The 26680-nt window shown below is 41.9% G+C and overlaps 2 protein-coding genes across 3 annotated transcripts in view; both read right to left on the bottom strand.

Annotated features, from left to right (window-relative positions):
- ZNF385C (zinc finger protein 385C) overlaps positions 1–26680 on the bottom strand; it is a 619764-nt gene that overhangs the window by 165160 nt on the left and 427924 nt on the right. The gene's annotated exons all lie outside the window — the stretch shown is intronic.
- The window catches only part of CUNH17orf113 (chromosome unknown C17orf113 homolog), a 28324-nt gene continuing 7449 nt past the window's right edge, over positions 5806–26680 (bottom strand). The window contains exon 3 of the mRNA XM_077459558.1: positions 5806–12361. Coding sequence (XP_077315684.1) covers positions 10850–12361 — 1512 coding nt within the window. The 3' untranslated portion in view covers positions 5806–10849. The remainder of the gene's footprint in view (positions 12362–26680) is intronic.

The following is a 26680-nucleotide window of genomic DNA, read 5'->3' as shown; positions in this document are numbered from 1 at the left end:
GAGTTGCTGGCACTGGTGGTGCTCTAATGTAATCAGGGCACTGATCATCAGTGCACTGCTTACATCTCTCTCTGTCCCCTGCAAGGAAATGCTGATCGGCTCTCCTTGCCACACACTCTGTCAGTGTGAGGTGAGGACAGCCAATTACCAGTACTTCCTTGTTTACATGTGACTGGCTGTGATTAGACACAGCCGATCACATGATTAACCACTTCAATACCGGGCCTATTCTGGCTCTTCTCTCCTACATGCAAAAATCATCATTTTGCTAGAAAATTACTCAGAACCCCCACACATTAGATATATTTCTTGTAGCAGACACTCTAGGGAATAAAATGGCGGTCATCGCAACTTTTTATCTTGCACGGTATTTGCACAATAATCTTTTAAACGCTTTTTTTTTGGAAGAAAAACGGTTACCTGTTTAAAGTTACAGAGGAGATCTAGTGCTAGAATTGCTGCACATGCTCTAAGACACACGGCAATACCTCACATGTGTGGTTTGAATGCCGTTTACATATATGGGCGGGAATTACATGTGTGTTCACTTCTGAATGCAAGCTACCGGGGACAGGGGCGGTTTACATTTTTTTTTTTTATGTTACTTAATTTTTTTTTTTTTTGCACTTTTTTTACATTTTTTTTTATCACTTTTATTCCTATGACAAGGAATGTAAACATCTCTTGTTATAGGAATGGTGTGTGATAGGTCCTCTTTATGGAGAGATGCGGGGTCAATAAGACCCTACATCTCTCCTTCAGGCTGGAAAGCATAAGATCGAGAAAAAAATTCACCGATCTCATGCTGACAGCCGCGATCGTGGCTTTGTTTACTTCTGGGGCCTCCAACGGTCATAGAGATAACTGGTGACCATCTGGTCACCAGAAATCTCTATTGTCGTCATCTGGCACCGGCCTATTCTTTCTCCGGGCCCCTGATGGCACGAGGGAGCCCGGAGAAGCACCGGATGGCAGCAGGAGGGGGAGACATCACCTCCTGTTGCCTATAAGAAAGAACTGTCGCTATAATCATTCTTATCGTGTACAGAATCGCCGGCTTGAAAAAATGCTACCTGAATGATGCCTGTAGCTGCAGGCATCATTCAGATATCCTCACTCAATGTCAAGGATGTCATATGACGCCCTAAGGTATTGAAGTGGTCAGCAGCTCTTTACAGAGATTGGGGTCGCGCTGTGTCCTACCAACACAGTGCGACAGCGATCGCTACGCCCCCGCCACGGGCACACAGGAGCGGCCGTTCGGGGGTGCTGTCAAATGACATCCACCCAGAATGAGAGCCGCAACACCCCGCCATCATTTGACAGTGTGGGCAAGAGGCAAGTGGTTAAGGACCACCAACTGCATGTATACTGAGGCAAGGTGACCCTATTGCTTGAAACGAGACGCTGTGGGCTCGCGCACTACATGGCAGGGGAGCCGATGCTTGGGCCCGGCAGCCGCAATGTCCACCAGCCACCCATGATTGCTCCTCAGAGAAGCAGAAACAAACCAGATCCCCGTTCTGACAGGGGAGTGCAGGGAGATCGTTTGTTCCTAGTGATCTGGAATAGCGATCTCTCTGTACTCCCAGTCAATCCACTCCTCATTACTTCAATTACCATTTTCTCAAACCAATCAATACACACTTATTGGCCTAAACTTATGAATACATTTTTTTTTTGATAAGTATTATAGCAAAACGTAAAAAATATTGTTTTTTTTTTCAAAATGGTCGGCTTTTTTTGTTTTTTAGCAGAAAAAATAAAAACCGCAGAGGTGATCAAATATCACCAAAACAAAGCTCTATTTGTGTGGAAAAAAGGAAATCTATTTTATTTATATACAGTGTCACACGTCTGCACAATTGTCAGTTAAAATAATGCAGTGTCATATCGCAAAAACTATCCAGTGGTACTATACCAGTCATTAAAGAGTCCCTAAGAATTAGAAACAATGGCTTTGAAATGACAGAGCTTAATTCTTTTAGGATCCTTGGGTGTATGCTATCTGGTCCAGGTGCATTATCCACCTTTATTCTGTCTAAATATTTCTGGACCATATCACTTTTGAGCCATTGTAGATCATTTGGGGCTGTGCCAATACCATCCCCATTATGGCCATAAGGTCCACCATGCTCCTTTGTATACACAGAGCTGAAGAAGGTATTTCATAAATTTGCCTTCTCTTTGTCCCCAGTCACCCACTCTAAATTATTGTGTAAAGGGCTTACATGCTCAGACCTAACCTTTTTACTATTAATATACTTGAAGAATTTTTGAGGTTTTGTCCTACTATATAGTGTAATCTGTTGTTCATTTTTAATTTTTTGCGTCTTTGACTTCCTTTTTACATATTCTGTTATATTCTTTGTAACAACGATAGTGTTCCTTCATTATTGAAATATTTTTTCTTATTATTTTTGGATTTTTTATCTTTGGCCATGAGCCACATAGGTTTTATTTTTAGACAGAGAGAAAGGTAACGGTTATGGGACTTTAAATGAGGCATGCCACTCAAAAGTAATAATAATACATAATGTATAAAAGGTTAAATTCAATTCAAAATTCATGATTAGAAATGACATAATCATAACAGTACATGATAACAATTTCCAATGTAACATGGACATATAAAAAAGCTGGCATAAAAGAAATTCATATATGGTATAATAAAATTAATTCATATTGTTTCTAATACATAGTATATACATGAAAGGCACATGATTGACACGGATTGTAAATAACATATCTTGGCATTATTAAGACTCTACGTGTTTTGTGGATCACTGACTACTTCATCAGGAGTTGGATGCAGGAAAGTACAAGTCAGCTAAAAGAGTAAACCCAGACACTGAAAGAGGGATAGAGGTGTCAAACAACATTCTATCCCAGGGCTGTGGTGGAGAAAGCCCATCCCGACACACAGGGAACAGCCAGAAGGTGGGCCGGGTTTCCAAGGTGCAATCCATATGGTGTATATTGAGCGCACATCTAACCCATACTGTTATGTGTGATTACGAGGAATGGAACGTGATCCCAGTATCCCAACCAAGTGAAGACAGACAAAAAAAAAAACACAATAAATTCAATATACAAATACCATACTGGTGACTAGACTTGTGCAATACGTTTCGTAACAAATCAAAATTTGGCCGAATTTTGCGTCTTTTGGAGATTTGGATGCATCCGAATTTCGGGGAAAAAATAATAATAACGAATTTCAACTAATACAAAAGAAATTATAGCAGATATAACAAATGCGACATGATTCGGTAATTTGTTAAAGATCTAATGCAGAAGTGTCCAAACTTTTTTCAAAGAGGGCCAGATTTGGTGAGGTGAACATGCCTGAGGGCCGATCATTTTGCGTTAGTTCGAGCACTAATACACTGCCCAACAAGAATTCTCTTGCCTTTGTGGCTGTGTGTGAGTAAATAGATGAGCTTGGGCGTATTATTTGGATATACCGTATTTATTGCCCTATAACACCTTTCACTTTCAGAGGGAAGTTTCAGTAAAAAAAAAAACATTTTAAATAAAGAACTGTGAAGCAAAATAAGGGTCAGTGCTCATCTGCAGCCTCACAAGTGCCCATCTGCAGATCCATCACTGGCATGAAGGTAGCCTCACCATTGCTAGGAATGCAGCAGCCACCATTGCCAGGAATGCACCCACCATTGCCGGGAATGCATTCACCAATGCTGAGAATGCACTCTCCATTGCCAGGAATGCAGCACCATTGCCAGGAATGCACTCACAAAGATTACCTACAGGAGAATCTCCTGTTTACACTGCGGCCTCTTTAATAGAAAGTCCCGTCTCCTTTGATGGATAGAATTGCCGTCCAATAGCAGCACCTGGGACGGGACTTCCTATTACAGAGGCCGCCTGTAAACAGGAAATTCTCCTGGGTGTATGGCGCTTGTCCCGGCTCCTCATACATTACACTCCAAGTGTAATGTATGATCCATCCACTGAGGGCTCAGTCATCATCACTATCTCCGCAGCACATTGATGATGTCAGAGCCACATCACCTAATTCCTCCTCTTGTTCCTATTTAAACAGCTGCCGCCAATTACTCATCATTCGTGCTAGGAACCTGTTACCAGACGAAGTGCACGATCCGCATGCTGCAGCTTACTACTGTACGTTTGGGTTGGACAGAGTACCCTCTCTCTACCGTTCGTTTGGGCCGGACAGAGCCCCCTCTCGCTACTCCTCGTTTGGGCCAGAGCCACACTCTCTCTCTTTGTTTTGGGCCAGACAGAGCCCCACTTCCTACTCTTCCTTTCGGTCGGTGAACGCCTCACCAACCTCCCCCACGAAGGCTACCAGTACATCTCTCCAGACAGAACTGAGTCTCCCCATCTGCTTATATCTACTCACTGAAAGTATACCTGTACCATATAAACTATGTCCCTCTGAACTGCCTCTGCCTAACAGTCTCTCCTGATACATACGTTATGGCTGTATATAACCTCTCTAAATAAAAAACAATCCAATCTCACGAAACACATTTGTTTCTGTAGCTTATACTTGCCCATATGGTGTAACCCATTAGTGACCTAGTATACATGTAAGTCCGAAGCTGTGATCCACTACAATCACTACTAGCATACTGCCTGAAGGCATATACGTCTTTTGTGGCCCTGGAGCTGGGAGATCGTCAGGGGCCACAAAAGATATATATGTCCAAATAACTAGGCAGGCCATTCAAAACCAGAGCGTGGGCAGCAATTGGCCCGCTGGCCGGACTTTGGACATGCCTGATATAATGAATCAAAAGGTCAACTCAAAGTAAATCTTACAGTCCAATCAGCTGATTCATTTTGTGCTGGAGGTTGGATTACTGGCAAAGTGCATTCCTGAGAACTGAGTGAGAAGGGTGTTGTATTGTATTTGAGCAGAGGAGAAGAGATATTGTCATTGTGTGTGTTAAAAGATTCAATAAACAAACGACTCTCCAAACTACACATCATTATCACGAATATATATACAAACAAAATTATAGCGCATATAGCGAATTAATTCAACATGATTCGAGATTCAGTATAACGAATATATCAACACTACAGAAATAATGAATTATCCAAAAACGTATTAACGTAACATAACAAATATAACAGAACTAAATTATGTATTTTACAAATGACAACAAACCGAAACTAAACAAAATTTTCCATTGCGCCTAAGTCTACTGGTGACCCCACAACAGGGATAAAACATTCACAGAAGGAAGTTTAACAAGACTCGTGGCCACTCATTAAAATGAGAAGAAAAGAGGTTTAACCTTAAATTACGTAAAGAGGGTTCTTTACTGTAAGAGTGGCAAGGATGTGGAATTCCCTTCCACAGGCGGATGTCTTAGCTGGGGGCATCGATAGTTTCAAAAAACTATTAGATAAGCACCTGAACGACCGCAACATACAGGGATATACAATATAATACTAGCATATAATCACACACATGGGTTGGACTTGATGGACTTGTGTCTTTTTTCAACCTCACCAACTATGTAAATATGTAACAACTTTTTATTATGATGAATATTCTTAATCATGCCAGGATATGTTATTTACAATCCATGTCAATCACATCGTATATATACTATCAATCATGTATATATAAAATCACGTGTATATACTACTATGTATTAGAAACAATATGAATTATTTTTATTATACCATCAATTCATTTCTTATATGTCAGCTTTTTTATGTCCATATTACATTGAAAATTGTTATCATATACTGTTATGATTAGGTAATTTCTAATCATGATTTTTTTATAAAAATGTAACCTTTTATACATTATATATTATTATTACTTTTGAGTGACATGCTTCATTTAAAGTCCCATGACAATTACATTTCTCTATGTCTGTACAATTAGGGATGGAGGTATGTGGCTATTGTTGCCTCATATCACTTTCTAGGTTTTATTTTTAGCCTTTTAAACGTATTGCCAATGGGAATATACTTAGCAGTGAGTTCACATACAGTCATTTTGAAGAATTTCCATTTCTGTTCTGTGTTCATCAATGCCAATATCCCCCCCAGTCTAAGTCTTGGAGAGCAGCCCTCTTGGAAAATTTGCTCTCTTAAAGTTAAGTGGTTTTATATTTCCAATATGTGTTTGTTGCTTACAGCTTACATTAAATTTACATTACATGAAATGATGTTATGGTCACTGCTACCCATATGTTCTTTTATATGTACATTACAAATAAGCTCTGCATTGTTTGAGATTATCAGGTCCAGCAGAGCATCATTCCTAGTTGGGGCCTTTACAAACTGTACCATAAAATTGTTTTATAATAAGTTTATAAATTGTTGCCCTATAACTGTTCCTGCAGTGCCAATACTTACTCAATTTTCGGGTAGTTAAAATCTCCCATTATTATCACTGTCCCAGCCCTTGCAGGCCTTTCTATCTGTGCAAGGAGCTGAGTCTCCATCTCCTTGTTAATACTGGGAGGTCTATAGCAAACTCCAATGATTACTTTTATAGCACACACACCCATGTACAGTTCCACCCATAATGCTTCAACTTCATCACACTCTCCATCAACTAGATCCTCTTTTACACTTGCTAAGAGATCACTTCTTATATAGAGACAGACATCACCACCACTCCGTTTTACCCTGTCTTTCTGAAAGAGAGCATAGCCAGAAATATTAATAGACCAGTCATGTGAAGAATGAGGCCAAGATTTAGCAATAATAATTAAATCATTGTTTTCTTCATGCACCAAAGCTTCCAGACTTCTGGCATTGGTGAGAATAAGTTTAATGAGGTATGTTTAATTGAGGTCCTCCAGGACCCTTATTCATTTTGTTGCTTTTCTCTGAGGTCTCTCCAGTTCCAGCACATTCTTCCTGAGGACTGGTGGCCAGAACTGGATGGCATACTCCAGATGTGTCCACACCAGAATTTTAAAAAGAGGCAGGATTATAGTTTTATCTATGGAGTTAATTTCCACTTACCACTCCAGACCAGTATGAGTATACCACTATCACCACTCTGTTTACATGCCCCTGTAATATGTTTTCTATCCATGAACAAACCCTATGGTCCATGCCTACAGACCTCAATTTGTAAATAATAGCGGAGTTCCATTCCCCCAAGTCAAATTTTTTTAAATGCCGCTGTCATATGTTAAACTTTATCTGGCACATTTAGCTAGTGCCTATAGTGTATTCTGGTCAATTTCAGTTTAAAATAAAGAGACTACCTTGATCTCGGAAGCTGCCAGGGGCCATGTCCACTGTGAGCATCTGAAGCCCTCTGGTATCTATTTCCGGGACTAGGCGTGCGGCGCTCCATCCTCCTGACACGTTGTCGTATCAACGGTCTGGAAATAACGCGAGATTTCAGCAATAGGCGATTTGCAAGGACTCCTGGGATACATGACGACGCTATCCCAGGAACCCTTGTGAATCGCCTAGTGATGTAAACGCCTAGGCGATTAGAGGCGGAAGTCGTGGAGATCAAACTAATAATAAGCTATTTACAAGCATTAAAAAAAATGGCCATTGTGAAAAGTATAAGCTGATAGTATGCAGTACAAAGTTCAGAAAATGGGTGGAACTCCGCTTTAAGCATTTATGGGGGACTGTATCAAATGCTTTTGCAAAAATCCAGATTTTCAGGAGGGGCACAGGAGCCTCCATGTTGTTTCCAGTGTTCATTGATGAATTACTTAAATACCGGGCATAGCAGGAAGGTCTGTGCAGCTGTAAGAGCTCTAGAAGACTGTAGGCCCAGAAAAACAGGCTTATCCTCCAAATCAAGGATAGTACATACTGCATTAAAGTGGTTGTAAACCCTTACAAACCACTTTGACCTACAGGTAAGCCTAGATTAAGGCTTACCTGTAGATCCAAGAAATATCTCCTAAACCTATATGGTTTAGGAGATATTTGCCCGAAGACAGGCACCGCAGACGCACTGAGCGTGGCATTTCCAAGAACAGAGCTGCCGCGCGTGTCGGCTCCCGTGCGCATGCGCGGGTCTTACGGCATCGCGGCTCCGCCGAATGACAGCGGCGGAGCTGCGAGACCCCACCGAAAAGATGGATGCGCCGGACTACAGGGGACAGCGGTGACATCGCTGGCTCCTGTGTCAGGTAAGTGACACATAATGGTCTACTATGCGATGCATAGTAGTCCATTATGCTTTGCCTTTGCAGGGAATGAAAGAGGAAGTAAACCCATCAGGGTTTACTTCCTCTTTAACCAGGTTAGAACAACCCCCAACAAATTTGAATCATATGCAGAAGGCTCAAAACAGCCTCTCCAGGAGTACAATGTAAAGACTCTAAATCAGTGATAGTAAGAGGGCCCTCAGGCACACTTTGAGAAGTGAAACCAGAAGAGTCAGAGCTAGACTCTGCCAGGGATGGGGCTAGAGCACACTTATAGGTTGATTTTCTAAGGACAAATAGGCTGTTCACTTTGCAAGGGAAGTTGCACTTTGTAAAGAAATTTCTCCAGAGCTTAATGAATGTGATGAAGTTTCACTTTGCAAAGAATACACAATCATGTGCGAGTAATAAAAATATAATTGTGTCAGCAGAGTTTCACCTCTTTCACTATGTTTTGGGGCAAATTCCCTTGTAAAGCACAACTTCTCTTTCAAAATGAATGGTTCACTTGCCTTTAGTATATAAACCACTTACAGCCTCTGTAAGCAGTTTGCTCTAGTAGTGGAGTATAAATCAACAAAAAAAAAACAAAGTGGGCACATAGGTACTTGTAGGCATGGGGTACTCAGTGTTACCCGATAAAACTTAAAATTTATTTAATAAAGACAACCCTATAATAATTAGAGTCCCAGGATCTACATTACATAAACTAGTTCCTTCTAGGAATACAAATTAAACTCCCCTAGAATTAGTAGAGACGTATAGGCTGAAATTAACTACTGCAGCTGGACTGTTCTCTGTGTGTCTTTAAGAAAACTGTGTTGTACCCTATAGTGGAAAATAACTAGACCCAAAGTGATGAAAAGCCCTGCCGTGCATAATCACAAACACAAGATTGGGTGCTGTTGAGGGTCACAGGAACTCAGGGGAGACTTAATCACTGTAGGTGAGTAGTGGAACGAAATTAGACCAGAGACCTGGATAATCCATGTGGTGCTTTAGAAGCAGGAACAGCAGTGGGATGGAGCTTGCTCTAGGTTGAACAACAGGGAAACGTGTGAAGAGCACACTCATGCAACACTCTACCTAAATAATCACAGAAGTGCACATGTCCCTCAGGTATAACCCTTACTGCACTGACCCCAGCGTGGGCAGACATTTTTGGAAAAAAATTGAAACTGTACAACATTGAGGTAGCTCCCAATGCTTCAGCTCAACCGGTCTTATTCACAAAGTAAGTCTTGAGAGACAAGACCACACTAGATGCTGTACAATGGCTCTCAACCCAGAAAAAGCTAACAAAAACGCAAACTAACACAAAGGTATAGAAAGCGCCACAATACAGAGCCCAGTGCCTGAAAGTCACAATCCAGGCTAGCCCTGCAATCTTCCAGTACAGAAGAGTTTGAGCACAGCCTCCAAAGCTGTTACTGATAACATGCTAATCCAGATAGTTACAATGTAGAGACTACCTCAAGCAGTGATTTGGAAGTCGATATTGAAGAAAAAAATATCTATGGTGTATAGAAAATCTTGACTAAAATTAACAGATAAAAAAAGAAAAAGAATAATCCCCTGGGACACTAGTAAAAACAGAAGTATGACGATTAGAGGTGAGATTATACAGAATTTACTTCAATGTGTCTTGTTTGTCAGTGTCCCAACTTCCTGTAGGTGGTAGTATAACCAGACTGTTTAAGAATTCCTGGATTTCTGAGCCCCTCAACAGACAATAAAGAAAAGTGCTTTTGTTGCTGTGAAATCTTGCTGGAGGGATTCTCTTTACTACCTGTCACTACCCTTCAATACCCATCTGAGTGAGTAACACAACAGGAAGTAAGACGAATGCTCATCATTAGGGACAAAGAGAACAGTAAAACCTACAAAGTTTCTACCCTCTCCCCATTCTTTCCAAATAATAAAAACCTATGATGGATTTATACTTTGATAACATGCAAAGAACAACGATGTACTGGTAACCTTTAACTGCTAAACAGTCATCCATGGCTTTCTGTGGAAGAAACAGCATTCCAAATTTCTTTGACCTGACATTCACTAAGCCTATTTACTTATAGCTGTTTTAGTGGAATTCTTATTAACAGTTTGGTCCAGTGGTTTACAGATCAATGGTGTTTTTTACAGCAATCAACAGACCCAAAGTATTAAACACATAAAAATGGCACAGTAGACTGAGAGCCATACAAAAGAATACAAAACAGGAAGACAGAAGACTTGACAGAGGAAGACTACTCAGGAGCTTTTACAAATTCATAAAGTCATTATTATAGGAGGAAGATCTTCTGAACAATGCTTTGGTAAAATCATATCATATGTAAACATAAAAATACAAAGTGCAAATTATACAAAGCCAACACATTTTCATAGTTGATCAGCAATGAAAAAGCTTTCTCCTGATTAACGCGAGCAAAAAACAAAATTCTTGGCTATAGTAGTGCTGCAAGCCTAGTTGTAGAAGGACATAGTACATGATACAAAGATAGGCCAGATATCATAAACAATATGTAAGGAATATAATTTTTAATGTGGTAAAAACTGTGACCTTTGGAAGGTTGCCTGTAGCCCATTGTTCACTTTGAGCAGGCTTTACCTTGGAATGCGTATTTCTTTTTTGCCACATCACCTGTGTTTAGCTAACTAGTCCAACATTTCATTCTGGTACTACTTCTTCCATTTCTACACAGTCACTTGTTATCTGATTGTCTTGTCTTTTCAAATAAATCAATTGCTTTAGCAAAGTCTAGTTCATGTAGAGAAGGATTATCAATGCTAATTTTTAGAACGTCACTAAAGCCATTTTCAACCATTTCTTCCAGATGACATTTTTTCCACAGCTCCTTGGCACGATTCATCTTTTCAAAAAGAGTAGATCCAAGCGGCATGACTAAAGCCACACCTGCCAAAACAGTGAAGTCAGGAAACAACTCATGCATTTCAGAGCTGCTGTGGACTAGCTTTATGCAGAGATCTCGAAATGTTAGGTGATTGAGGCTGAAAACAATACGTTTAAAAAGGGCAAAGTCATTTGTAGCTCGTTCTGGAACCAGCACATTTGAAAAATTCTGCAAGAGATGTCGAAGCTCTAGCTCACCATAGGCACCAATATCATCCAAGGAGGAAGGGTAACACTTTGGGTTAAAAATAATGGAAAGGGAGCTTATCAACTTAAGAACACTGCCAGGGAAGCGATCCAGAAGGCTCTTGCAGACACTGTCAAGACAGGCTTGTTTTATGAGCTCAAAACATTTCAATTGAACTTTGGAACAGTCAACCAATTCTACTCCTTTGTAGTAGAACCTACTTTCATTGTTATCATCAGGATGCTCATTCAGTTCATTAAGGAACTCTTGAAAGTTCTGGCCATTAGTGGATTTTTGTGCCTGCAGGGTGGCCTGTGAGGCCAACACTATTGGATTTATCATTGATATATCTAGATCCTCAATTTGGAAAAACTGGTTAAGTTTTTGGAAAATAGGAAGAATGTCCAGAAGGACTTTAGTAAGAGCCACAAACCAGAATTTCTTCAGCTCTAAGCATAATCCACTGGCTACGGGAGATTTTGTAGATTCACTTTCAAGTAAAAGAACTAAAGTTGGCCATGAAGAATCAATAGTTGCAACAGCTGGCAATATAGCCATCCAGTGAACTGTTCCTGGACAATTTAAGTCTATGCCACAAGCAGTGATAACATTACGCAACTCTTGAAAACTAGAAGCTTCTCCAGGTTTATTGCCATACAGTCTATATACTGCATCCATGACACTTTCATATTTCCTCCCATAATCAGCACTGACAAAACTTTCTGTTGGAAGCAAAGATCTTCTATGTGAGATGCAATGAAGCTCGGTTATTAGTGGGCAAAGGGTCTTCAACTTCTCACTAACTCCATTCTTCCTGTCTGTCATCAGTGAAGAGCCATCAGAGCTAAACCAAGCCACTTTTTTAGGAGAAATTTGAAAGTCACTTAATATCTCAACTACTTTTTCAACAACTGTGTTTGTTTCATCTGAACATAACGCAAATCTCCCCAGGAATGTGATGTACAGCTGTCCATCACAAGGTGTAACGGATGTTGCGAACAATACAAGGCTGGGATGCTCGGTTATATCCACGGTCTCATCAACCACTAGTCCAATAAAAGGTGATTCTTTCAATCTTCTCCGATCTTCACTGTGCAGTACTTTAACAATGGCTGCCTGAATTGATCAAACACAAGGTTATATCAATCCTTTTATCTCTCATGGGAAAATCACACAGATGTAAAATCTATTATCTGTAACTCTTTACCCCAAAGGAATTTTCGAATTAGAAAATATAGGCAAGATCAAATGTATTTCTAGAGATTGCAGGGTTAAAGGAATTTGAAGATATGAGTCTTAGGTTAGAACGGGTGTAAAAAAAAAAAAAGCAGGTAATATTGACGTATGATATCATAATTTTAGCTTTTACATCTTTATAAAGAGCTGTATGAAAAAACGAAAGAAACATATATTATCAACTCCTATGTAAAACTGGGTAGACCCCTTGAGAATGTCTGTTTGGATGAAACTAGTTGGGGCCGAATCCCAGTGCTGACACAATGCCGATGTACGATCCTGGGTTGCCAACGACTCTTAGTCCGTTTTTACCTTTTTTTGCTGTCACGTTGTTCTAATTGGATGACTGGCTCTGTTCTACAATAAACTTTTTTATTTAACCAGTTGCTGACTGTGCTATAGCCCAAACACAGCTACAGTGTGGTAGTCACGTTCTGGGAGAGCATCTTGACATCCTCCCAAAACCCTGCTGTCATGTGCGACCTCAGGCGTGCTCTGTGATCTCTGTGTCCCTCAGACGCAGCTGATCACAGATCAAGGTAAAGCCCAATCACAGCAGCCCTTTACCATATGATCAGCTGTGTCCAATCAGTGCCATCACCGTGTGAGGAAGGGAAAGCTGATAACTGGCTATACTGTGACAGGGAACATTTACAATGATAATCGGGGCACTGATCATTGCCCTGATTATCCATGCAGCCCCATCAGTGCCCATCAGTGCAAGTTATCAGTGCCCACCAGTGCCATCTCATTAGTGCAGCCTCATCAGAGCTTATCAATACAGCCTATCAGTGCCCATCAGTGCAGCCTCATCAGCACACATCAGGGAAGAAGAAAAATTATTTATTTGCAAAATTTTATAAATTCAGTTTTATTTTTCATAATTTTTGTTAGCTTAGCAAAAAATAAAAAACCCAGTGGTGATTAAATACCACTGAATGAAAGCTATATCTGTTTAAAAAAATGAGTACAGTGTTGCACGATTGCGCAATTGTCATTTAAAGTGCAACAACACTGAAAGCTGAAAAATGGCCTGGGAAGGGGAGGGTAAAATTGCCCATTAGGCAGGTGGTTAAACTTGGCTCCTTGGCGAGCTCTATCTGTTCCAGAGGGAGTTGCCTTTTGCAAGAGGAGCGCAAAAGATTTGCATATACCTGGGGAAGATTTGTGATTCAGAAACAATGCTGTGTCTGCTGTACCTGTTACAGTTTATGATCTGATGAGTGTGTATTTGATTAACGTGATCAGGGCCATCTTTAATATTGATTGGACCATGGGTAAACATTTTCTTGGGCCTCCCTCCATGCTATTTCGCTCTCCACCTTCCTGCACACCATGGACAGGAGAGGTGAGGGGGATCCATCAATAGACACAAAAACTCATAGGGATCCTAGAACTCCTGAGATCAGGGGCAGTGCTGGGGGGAGGGGAGGGTGTGATCAATGGCAATGCGGATTTTACCGACTACCAATATAAAGAGGAGTTTCAACACTGACCACCAATGTAATAGGGGTTTACACAGGTCACCAATGTAATAGGGGTTTACACTGACCACTAATATAATAGAGGTTTACACTGACCACTAATGTAATAGAAGCATTCACAGTAACCACCAATGTAAGGAGGGATTTACACTGACCACCAATGTAAGGGGGACCTTCACACTGGGCACTAGAGGAATAAAAGGATTGTACACCAAGCCCCAATGTAATGAGAAGAATTACAATGATCACCAATTTAAGGAGGGATTTACACTGATCACCAATGTAAGGGGACCTTCACATTGGCCACTAGTGTGAATAAAAGGATTGTACACCAATGTAATGAGAAGATTTACACTGACCACTAATGTAATTGAGACATTTAGCCTGCATTCACATTAGTGTGTGTTTCGGGAACGCATTCAACATTGCTTTCCTGACACCACAGAAACGTGCTGCCCTTTAGCAGATACACAGAAGTGCCATTAATTGTTAATGACACCCTCACGCATCTGTTGACATGTGCTGTGGCACCGTGTGATTTTGAAAAAGCGTTTTCTTTCCATTTCTAGCACTGAAATAATTGGGCTGCCCTACACGTGACCTACATCTTTATCCACCCTGTCAGTACACCTTTGCATCCTAAAACCCCTGCTAACCTCTACAGCCCAAACCTCCCAAACCATCCTGTCTACTCCAACCCTCCACCCCTTTAAATCTACCTGCCTCCTCTGCTCATCTTTGCACATTACTTCTATACATCCCCTCCTTATTCATCTGTGCACCCCAAACTGTAATTCCTTCTCTGCCTACCCCTGCACACCCCACACTACCCTCCCTACACTAATTTGTTTACCTTTGCAGAACAGGCTGATGTTAAGCTTAATAACCACAGTTGTAGGCAGGACTTTTAAGCATGCCCCTTTACCTCCCAGTGGGCAGTATTCAGTATAGGTGATGGTGTATATGACCTTGGGGGGGGGGGGGGGCATAATAAACATATCAATACTGCCTCTATTTACAAAATAATGCTACCACTATTAACATATCAATGCAGATTATTTACATGTAAACACAGGGTCTGCAGGTGAGTCACATGTACACAATAATAGGGCAGAGCTGGGCAGCATTAGTAGCAGCATTTCACACTGAGATATCGGGACACAGCACATGACTAAAACTTAATGGGACAAGGGAATTTAAACCATGATAGTTGGCAAGTATGGGGCAGCTGCTTTGGGCCCCACAACCATGACAGGGCCCAGGGCAGCTGCCCCTTTTGCCCTGCCTTAAAGAAGGCCCTGAAGGTGGTGACACTCTGTGTTTTTTTTACACTAAAAGGATCTGCTGGAAGGTAGTCAATCGTTTTTATCTGAATATACTGTATATGGACTTTTATTTAACAGAGACTTCACACTTGGCACATTGATTACTGTTTACGTATTTTCTTTTTTTGTATGTTTCTGTTATACAGTATTTACCGGTGCTGCATCATTTTACCATATTGTCAGTTTAACTTCCTGCCTTTGCAAAAAAATCAGCAAGAGAAGTACAAGGAGTTGGGGTTGGGCTCTGTAGTTACTTGTCAATAATATAGACTACAAAGTGGCATGCAAGCTTGCTTGAAAGAACACCGTTTGCAAACCTGTATCATTATATACTTAAGGTCCCTTTACAAATCTACCATAGCTTTTGCCCTTGATTAATAAAAAAAGGAGGGTTTTTTTTTGCAGTTGACAAAAAAACATTTTACTTGACCTATTAAACGTCACAGACAGTAAAGCAGCAGCTTTGATTTTTGATCCCTCTTCTTGCTGTTACTGGGCATGCAAATCTCCAGCCGACTGCCAGAACTAACTGGGTTTAGACAATGCCTTGTGGCATCTGTACAATTCCATTTCTCTTTTACTAGAGAAGAAGTGCATGCCTGCTTCCTGCTTGGAAGAACAGGATTCATGCCATGGCTTGCGGTGGCTCCAGGAGCTGGACAGTGATTAATTAAAAGCTCTGGCCATTCCGAGAACATTTCTTTTCTCTCTCCTATGCAGGGCATATAACCAAAACCCAGTGACCTTTGAATATGCCCTTCATATTTATTCTATTCTGGTGTCGATCAAACAGCATCTCGTGCGTGATTGTTATAAATGGGGGAGTACTGCTATACAAACCGAAGGCCTGTGATAAAAAAATAACAATCACTGGATACCTAAAGGCGAAGTTCACCTTTAGTAACATGTTAAATATTTCACCTTTAGTGTTTAGGGTGTAACATGTAACATGTAACATGTTGCTAGACAGCACGCCCCACTCACCCCCTGATCTTCGAGTGTGATAGCAGGCAGGGGTTCTACTCCCGGCATTTGCTGTCACAATTTCAAATCAGAGCTGCTGTGTGGGGCACTCCCATGCAGCCGTGTCATCCATTCACAGGAATCTGAATAACAAAACTACAAGTCGCATCTTCTGCTCTGGCAGATGGACTTGTAGTATCAATGAACTGAGAGCACGCTGATCAGCATGCTTGTAGTTCATTCACATTACTTAAAGCTTAGGAACTGTCTGCCCATACCGAGGTGCAGGGGGGGAGCTCTAGGTAGTGTCTGCAGGAGCCTGGCATTGCACTGATTTACTGATTGCAGGTGCAATAATTTGCAGGCTCTTAAGGGAATAAATAATAAATACACATTTTTTTACCTGCAAAAATATGTGCATTTGTTATTATGTTTTATTTTTCAAAAGGTGAACTTAGCCTTTACAGCGAAATTCCAGTTTCACATTAGATTCAGATAATAACATTCGAATTAGGTGGATCATCAGTTCATCAATTTTTGATTCACTGAGTACATTTGTGGAGAATAACACTATTATGAAATCCCGAAAATCTGAGTTCATGAATTGCATGTTTTGCTGGAGACAAGATAAATCTTTATGCATATATTTTGAAGGATTAAAAAATTGCCATTCTAAAATTCACTTGACGTTCAAAATGATTTGCTCATCTGTAGTTTTAGTTTTAAATAATGCAAATGTGCCAGAACTACTTAAGAAAATGAAACACACGATCAAACAAGCGGGTGGAAAAGTCCGGCAAACTCAAGTCCACCGGACAATCCCCCCGTGTGTAGCCTCCGGCATACTTTTTTGACCCGAAAGTACGGCGGACTTAGAATGCCGTGTTACACTCCAATCTTCCCGCCGTACTTTTGAAATGAGCGGACTTTTCCCGCCCGGAGAAAAGTCCGCTCATTTCGAGCGGGTCTCCAGGTAGGCGGGGCCCGCGAAGGAGACGTTGCCGGCCCCGCCACCTGGTATGGACTTAAAGGGGAACCCCAACGCCGAAAAGAATCGGCGTGGGGGTCCCCCCCAAGTCCACAACAGACCCTTGTCCGAGCACGCTATCCGGCCGGCCAGGAAAGGGGGGCGAGCGAGCGCCCCCCCCCTCCTGAGCCGTACCAGGCCGCGTGCCCACAACATGGGGGGTGCCTTGGGGAAGGGGGGGCCGCGCGGTCCCCCCACCCCAAAGCACCTTGTCCCCATGTTGATGAGGACAAGGTCCTCTTCCTGACACCCCTGGCCGTTGGTTGTCGGGGTCTGCGGGCGGGGGGCTTATTGGAATCCGGGAGCCCCCTTTAATAAGGGGGCCCCCGGATACCGGCCCCCCACCCTATGTGAATGAGTATGGGGTACAATGTACCCCTACCCATGTGACATCCACCGAAGACCCTGCCCCTTGTCCCTATATAAGTCGCTGCGTGCCCGTTCCCTGTCATTGTGAGCGGAGGACTCGGCGAGGCAACATCTGAAGAAGAAGAGAAGAACAGAAGAACGGAAGGCGGCGGCGGCGACAGAAGACCGGGCCACCGCCTGTAAAAGAGCTAGAAGGCGCGGTGGCCCGGCAGAAGAACCGAAGAGGGGGACAAGACCCCCGAAGTCGGAAGAAGAGGCTGGCGGCGAGGAAGAAAGCCGGACTCCTCCACTAGCAAAAGAGCTACAAGAAGATAGCGGAGGAGTCCGGCGAGAAGACCCCCGAAGACGGAAGACCCCCGGAGCTGTGCAATAAAGTATTTTATCTCGTGTGTTGTGTTTTTTTTGTACTTTTATTTTACAGGTGAATGGGTAGGGGTACATTGTACCCCATACTCATTCACATAGGGTGGGGGGCCGGTATCCGGGGGCCCCCTTATTAAAGGGGGCTCCCGGATTCCGATAAGCCCCCCGCCCGCAGACCCCAACAACCAACGGCCAGGGTTGTCGGGAAGAGGCCCTTGTCCTCATCAACATGGGGACAAGGTGCTTTGGGGTGGGGGGACCGTGCGGCCCCCCCTTCCCCAAGGCACCCCCCATGTTGAGGGCACGCGGCCTGGTACGGCTCAGGAGGGGGGGCGCTCGCTCGCCCCCCCTTTCCTGGCCGGCCGGGTAGCGTGCTCGGACAAGGGTCTGTTGTGGATTTGGGGGGGACCCCCACGCCGATTTTTTTCGGCGTTGGGGGTTCCCCTTTAAGTCCATACCAGGCGGCGGGGCCAGCGACGTCTCCTTTGCGGGCCCCGCCTACCTGGAGACGCGCTCAAAATGAGCGGACTTTCCTCCGCCTGTGTGGGCGAGTCCGTTCATTTCAAAAGTAGGGTGGATAGTACGGCGGACTTAGTACGCCGTATTAGTCCGCTCAAAAAGTGCCGTGTGTGGGCAAGTAGCCCGTTCGGAAAGTCTGACGGACAGTCTGGCGGGAAGTCCGCCAGACTAAGTACGTTGGACAGACGGCTACGTGTGTACGCGGCTTAAGACGAACTGCATGCCAGAGACCAAATCTTTCTGCTTTTTACAGCATTGGAGTTGTCACTGTGGCTCTGAAGGGGGTGGGAATGGTTGGCTAAGCTTAGGAAACTGGGTGGATCCTGACTTTAAAGTCGGGATGGATCCAGAGCCTGGGCAGGCTCAGTGACTTCAGAAAACAGGTCACCGGAGTGCGGAGCAAAGTGGCACTGGCAACTTCCCCCTGGTCTTCGGTATCTCGATTGGCTGGCTCAGGATGTAGTCAGTCATCCCGACACAGCGACGAGACCAGCACTGTACAATGAGCTGTGCATAGGCATAGGACACTGCAAGCAGGCAGGTAGGTGTTTTTTTATTGCATAAAAGACACTGCATATCTCTTCTGCAATATTAACTTGTCTGCTTGCATTCTATTATTAGAAGTCTGATATGGAGTCTCTAGCACTTGACAGCGTACTCAATGTAAACACAGATTCAACTTATTAATTAAATTCCACTTTACTAAATAAGCACCATCTATTCCCTTCTAAAATGTAAACAATAATTTAAGGAACACTTTTTTATTTTAGGATCGAGTGGAGAGTGATTAGAAAACCAGTTAGGTTTGTATTGCTGTCTGTGCCTCTTTTAGGCAGATTGACTATATCCATTTGCCATATTCAACGAAAGTGAAAGAAAATCCCAAATCTTCAATTTGATTATGGCTATGGAATGTGTCAAGGCAGATGTTTTGAAACCACCATGTTCTAATGACATAATGTTATCCTTGATGTCAGGGAGTCTGCATAGGTGTTAATCCTTCTATTCACATGACTAAAGGTGTGAATTTTTGTCAAATTGTGGATATGTGGCAGACAGATGCCGTTGATTGTCCCCAGGGAGCAACTCCTAATATGTAATTTGCATGTGTATTTTTGGCACCAAAGTACCCAACGTTTAATTTCTCGATATTAAACCTCAACTGCCATATAACTGTCCAACTTCAATTTTTCCAAGGTCTTCCTATAATGCAGGCCACTCTGCGCTAAAGTTATTTCTCTGCAAAATTCGGTATCATCAGCAAACGAAAATTGAGGTCTTGATTCCAACCCCTATATCATTGATAAACAAATTGAACATATAATAGTAAAATAACATGCTGTGTATCTATCCTGTAAAATCACAGCCTCTGCAGATTGATCAAACAGGACCGCAGACCTATCGTTTTTATGAGTGAACAACCAATTCTGTTGGCCCATTGGATGTATATGACACAGCCCCACAGCACTGCCTTATCATTTATAAAAGTGAAAGAATAGTGCTGTGGTGCTGTGTTATCCATCTGCCTGGGGCTGTGTATTTACACACACAGGCTATGTGACTTATGATAAATGGCAGCCCTGTTCTCCAGAGCTGCATTATCACACACTGGCATGGTACCACTGGATTGGCGTAAGGCCAATGTGGTGCCTATATATTTTAAAAAAGGACCGAAGTCTTAACTGAGTACCTACAGAACGGTTAGTTTAACATCTATAGTCGAGAAAATACTTGGGAGTATAATAAAGCATATAGATACGTTTTTGCTAGAAATCAATATTTTAGGCAATAGTTAGCATGGATTTACAAAAGACCGAAGTTGTCAAGTAAATCTGATTTCCTTTTATTAGGAGGTGAAGAAAACCCTGGACAAAGGAGTGGATTCATACTCAAAATGGTCTAAGGTTATTAGTAGTGCATCCCAGAGTTCTGTGTTGGGACCCCTACTTCTTAACATATTTATAAATGATATAGAATTTTGGATTAAAAATACCATTTCAGTCATGCAGATGACACCAAGCTATGCAGTGGAATAATGTCCTTACAGGATGTCTGCAACTTACAAGCTAACCTCAATGCACTGTTTAATGGGGCAACTATGTGGCAAATGAGGTTTAATGTAGATGGGCATCAGTTTACAAAAGGATATAGATGAACTGGAGAAAGTGCAGAGAAGGGCAACCAAACCGATAGCTTGCTTGTTAGCTGAACTGAGTTTATTCTCTCGAAAAGAGTAGATTAAGGGGGATATGATGAACATGTATAAATACATAAGTGACCCATAGAGTGAACTTGGTGTAAAGTTATTCACTTTTAGGTTATTACAAATGACAAGGAGGAAAATAGATGTAACCTTCACATATGGAAAGGCGTCCTCACAGAAAGAGCTGTAAGAATGTGGAAGAGGCTCAAGAATTGGTTCTGGCCAGCTCAGTTGATTGTTTTAAAAAAGAGCTGGATGCATTACTAAATGCACAAAATATAACTGGATATATACATTTAGAGGTAATAACGACAGGGGTAGTTTATCCATGCAATATCTAATTGGCTCATGGGGGATCAGAACAGAATTGTCTATTTGTGTGTGTGTGTGTGTGTGTGTGTGTGTTTTTTTTATTGGTTGAACTAGATGGAATAGTGTCTTTTTTCAACCTGACTACTGTAATTATGTAACAATATATGTAACTCACAAATCTCTCTCCTTGCTAGCCGTTGTCAGATAGTGTGAGGTGTCCGAACACGCTGCTTAGCAATGACCATCATGCACTTGGTCCCCTAAAGGAGATAAAGTGATCACAACCTATAGATGTAGGTAGAATAGTTTTTGCAGATGTATCGAAGTAAAGGGATACCCCAAATTTGCTGTCAAACTAAATAAAAATGGATACTATATCACTATTGTGCAATGTATCAGAACAAAGTCATTACATTTTAAGGTTTGCCTACTCAGGAATATTTACAATTACATTGCACCATCCTACAGATGGGAGAACAGATTCTTGCATATAAACAATGGAGGAGGCAGCCGTCACCCCCATCCTTCATCATTTATATAGTAATGTATATATACTTTCGAATACCACAAGACCTGAAATACAATCACATTTCAGTGTCTTTCCTTAGATTAGGGTGATATTTCAATACCTGGTATTTCTCCTTTCATTTGTTCCTATTCTGAAAGTTTTTTTTTTAAAATTATATACGCTTTACATATCACATACAAAAATAACTTTACTCCCTGTACCCTAAAGAACACAGAAAGCCTTTGTGCAGGATATTTGTTGCTTGCCTGTATAAAACGTTCAGGTACCTGTGTACAATGACTACACTGCTGGGCAACAATAAGGGAACAAATCAGTGAACAAAAGTGTCGCAGTGCAATCTCATTTGAATCATCCCCCCAAGCTCTCCTTATTGACTGTCCCAGAGGAAAGAGCACTATTACCAATCTACCACACAACTTGGCTCCCAGAAAAATCTCCCTTCACCAAGGGGACAAGATGCTTATCAATGTCTACAATTGCACCCGTTCTTTAACACTTTGTAAGAGAGCCATGAAATTACACACTAGATGGTATCTAACTACCCAAGGGCTCCATTTTATTCATCCTATGGTCTCACATACATGCTTCCAGGGCTATCCCACCAAATAATAAACATATATTTTGGAATTGCAAAGAACTCCAGCTGATTTGGCACCACATCAAGGCTGTTGTCACACAACGGTGGGCCATTATCTGTGTGCTTATTATTTGCTCCAAACCATTTAGTACTTAACCCCAGGGAGGAAAAACCTTATCATACCCTAGTCAGTGTTGTTCAATAGGTCATAGCCCAACACTGGTGCTCTCAATTAGTCAATTTTGGCCAAGTCTTGACCATACGGATACCTTGATGCTTTAGGAAAGTGTTTTTCAAACTATACACGTTTCTCTAAACCAGTTTCATGACAAATGGGATTCTTGGTCCTCATTTCGCCTGTTATCATGAATTGTTTACTATTACCACTCCTTTCTATATCCCCATATAATATTTTTTACTTGCTGTTTTACTTTTGTTACCATATACTTTGTGAAACTGATGAATGAATAAAAATCATCTGTAAAATAAATAAATATATGGAAAGAAATGCCCTACAGCAGCCAATCAGAATTTAGTTATAAGCATACAATGATTAAATTATATATGACATCTGATTGGAAAAAATTGTAAAATTATATGTAAAGCCATTTTTGGAAGGGTTGTCTGTGTCCCTATTTGAGGAGATTCACCTTGGGTGCTGGTGTCTATTTTTTTCATGTACAGAAAGTTATGGGAAATCGGAAGTTTTCTATGGGGGAACCTGTTCTTGTGACAACCGTATTTGAGAGGATATATCTTTACTTCGAAGGGATCACCTCTTAATTCCTGCTGTTTCTAGGCAGGAAATCAACGGAAATCTACTCAATGGAACACAGCAAAAGAAAAAACTTTGAGGGTTCTTAACCAATTGCTGTTTTATCCAAAACAAAAAAGGTATGATTGCAGTCTTAAAGTGGAATTCTGGGATATCTCTAACTAATCTTAAAACTATCCCCTAACACCTATATTAACTAATCTGTAGAACAAAGATCTATATACTTACCTATCTTCTGGCCTGCTTCAGTCTGGTCAGGTGATCGGCTCTCCTCTAGCAGTGGCTTTAGAGTAGAGGAGGGAGCACCAGCAATGGATGGCCCATAGTAAACCTATGGTGATGTCATTGCTAGGCATTCAAGACGTTGTCAGAGCGCTCTCTGCTCTCCCCTGTAGCCAGCGCTGGCTGGCACAGGGAAGATCACATGACTGGACTTGAGTGGGCTGAAAATAGGTAAGTATACAGATCTTTTTACTACAGGTTAGTTATTTTAAATAAAGGGATATTCAAGGAGTTCTACTTTGAGCTGGCCACACACTGATCATTTCCATTCAGCCGGTTGAGCAGGGACCAGCTTAACTGCAATCAGTGTGTTAGCGTCCCTGTTTGACAGAAGCCGAAAATTTGATGACATACTGGAAAACTTTCCTCAGCTGAAGCCGCTGATCAGTGTATTCTGACAGCAGTGGGTCCTGCTGTCAGTCCCAGGGGGCGGTGTTTGTATGACTGGATTCCTCCATTCACCTGCTGTCTAAACAGCAAAAAAAGGCTATGGCTAGCTCTAGTCTGTGGATAGTCATCATTTTCACACAAGGTAAGTAAACATAGGTGGCCATTGTCAATCCTTGTCTTGCCATATGGCACCGGACTATCATTGTTAACAGGTTATCTTCTTATTAAAGAAAATCTGTAGTGAGACAGAATACATGCTGGACTCGCCTTTAAATATGCTATTCTCTAGCTGTTATGTTGATTCCATGGTCTCAGAACTTCCTAAAGCTGGCCACACACTGATGGAAATTTGTTCAGTTTCAGCGGATTGCACTCCATTAGCTTCTTACCGAGTCATATTGGCTGGGGAAAGTGACTCCAAAACCAGGAAGTGACGGTGTACATGTTGCGGGCCATTAACAGGAATGGGAGATCAGCGAACGGACATGGATGGGGGGGGGGGGGGGGGTAACTAGCAGTCATTGGGGTGTGTGGAAGTGCCTGCAGATCAATTCCATCTGACTTTTAACAGTCGACTTGTCAGACTTACACAAAGCCACTGTTGTATTATTTACGGTGCTGGTAGTTAAAGGGTAAATCATTTTTACTTGTCTGTGATGCTGTTGGAAAGATTTTTCCCCAACTCCACGCTCTTCTAATCCTTCCTCACCCCATCAAAAATGTAAAAAAAAAAAAAGTTTTAGCTTTGATTGTTTTTTTTGTTTTTTTGATTAGGCCTATCTCGCACAGGCCTTTTATAAAAGCAGTATGAGGGACAAGCTTTGACAAAGTATGTACAGAGCTTTCAGCAAGTGTTGTTGAAGCTTTTAAAGTACCATTCAATTCCAGTTTGTAAATGTTCAACATTTACACAGATTTTAATGGAACCTGGTTTCTGTTCCTATACGATGGCAGCCCTGAGTGTTGGACTCTTCTCCACTCTTCAATGACATTTTGGACTTTAGTACTGTCTTTTCAGACCAGTTTTAAAAAGAATTGTGATATGATTATATGTCATATGCTTTATTTCTATTTACTTTGTGGGATAATCTGATCCAGCTGTTGCGCCTTTACTTGTTTTATTATTTTCTGAAAAGATCCTGACCATATTGTTGAGATCCACCCAGATTCCTGGACATGCAGCTGGCTCAGTCTCTCAGTAAGCCGATGAGAGTCTGAGCTAGCCACTTCTGCCACCTTCGCATGTCACCGCTCTCATGTGAGGGCTGGAGGGGCAGAGCAGAGAGCCAGTGACTGACAGTCACCAACTTTCTGCTGCCTGAAGACAGCGCTGAGTGATCAGTAGTATTTGATCGCTCAGTTCTCGGTCTTAGAGCCAGTGGGGACAGATGCAACATTGAATGACAATTGCACAGTCGTGGAGCCCTGTACCCAAATTACATTTTTATAATTTTTTTGAGCCAGATAGAGCTTTCTTTTGGTGGTATTTAATCACCACTGTTTTTTTTTTACTTTTTGCTAAACAAACGAAAAACAGAAAATTTTGAAAAAAAATAAAGTTTCTGTTATACAATTTTGTAAATTTCTCCTTCATTGATGTGCGTTGATAAGGCTGCACTAATGGGCACTGATAGGCTGCACTTATAGGCACTGATGAGACAGCACGGATGGGCACTGATAGGCGGCACTATTATGCTGCACTGTTGGACACTGATATTCTGCACTCTTATGCCGCTTACACACGACAGGACTTTCCAGGGGAAAAGGTCAGATGAAATCATTTCATCGGATATTCCGATCGTGTGTGGGCTTCATCTGACTTTTTTTTTCAAAAATTCTGGCGGACGTAGAAATAGAACATGTTTTAAATCTTTCTGATGGAATCAATTCCTATAGGGAAAACCATCTGTATGCTATTCCGGCAGACCAAAAACTACACAACAGGCAGCTATTGGCTACTGGCTATTGAACTTCCTTTGTCTAGTCCCGTCGTACGTCATCACGTTTTAAACTAACAGACTTTGGTGTGATCATGTGTAGGCAAGTCTGTTTCAGCGGAAAGACCGTCAGGGTTTATTCTGATGGAAAAAACGGTCGTGTGTAAGCGGTATTAGGCTGCGCTGATCATCAGAGCAGATAATCATGTCCCCTGTAACTGGAGAGACAGTTATCGGCTTTCCTTTCCTCAGACACTGACATCGCTGAAGAAAGGATATGCCAATAACCGGTATTTGTTTACATTTGATCAGCTGTGTCACATGGTAATCAGCTCTTTACCCGATGTGCTGTGTCCGAGGGACACGGCTCATTAGCGAATGTCGTGAATGTGAAGTCAGGATCTTAAAGCCACTGCCTGGCCATCATTCTGCTATGGGCCTGGTGGGAAGACGCTAAATACATTTACAAGTTAAAAAGAAAAAGACATGTATACAGCCCATTATATGTTCCATATAATAGTCCACATAAGCTTGCACATACGTTTTGCCACCTACATGGGGACTGTCCCTCACGTCATCAAGTTCAAAGCAGGGCTAAGAACCGTGCATTAGTCTTGACACCAGGCCCTAAGACAACTGGTGCATGAAGGAGAAGACGCTTCAGGGAATGGTCCATCAGCACAGAGAAGAGGAGTATTGGACATGTAAATCTACTTTTCTATGCTCCCTAGACCTAAACAAGCAGTCAACGCTTGCAGTGTGCAAGGAAAGATTACCACGTTTCCTGGAGTTCAGCTATAAGGTGGTCATTTAGGCTATTACAATGAGGACCTTTATGTTAAATGAATAAAGATGTATTGTGTGTACCGCAAGCTTTTTCAAAAAAGTCCCATAATAAGGTTTTTGCTGTCTGTGTTGTCACTGTGGGGGATTCACACTCACAAATGTTTTCAATTGAAAAGCCTGTGGCGTGCAAATCACAACCTAAAAACTTCCACCCGGTGCCAAAAAAAGTGCTCACACATAAAGAGTGAACACAAAAACGTGCAACGGGTGTCTGCTGTCCTCCACAAGGAAGGACCTTACCCTGATCCCCCGGGGCGTTAGGCTCCAGACGGGGACTGAGGTACCAATACATGGCCCA

Source organism: Lithobates pipiens, unplaced genomic scaffold (genome assembly GCF_037356315.1).
Source record: "Lithobates pipiens isolate NorthernLeopardFrog02 unplaced genomic scaffold, aLitPip1_a1.2 Scaffold_28, whole genome shotgun sequence".
NCBI lineage: Eukaryota > Metazoa > Chordata > Amphibia > Anura > Ranidae > Lithobates > Lithobates pipiens.
Note: the sequence above shows the minus strand (reverse complement) of the source record. Positions and strands in the feature narration are given on the sequence as shown.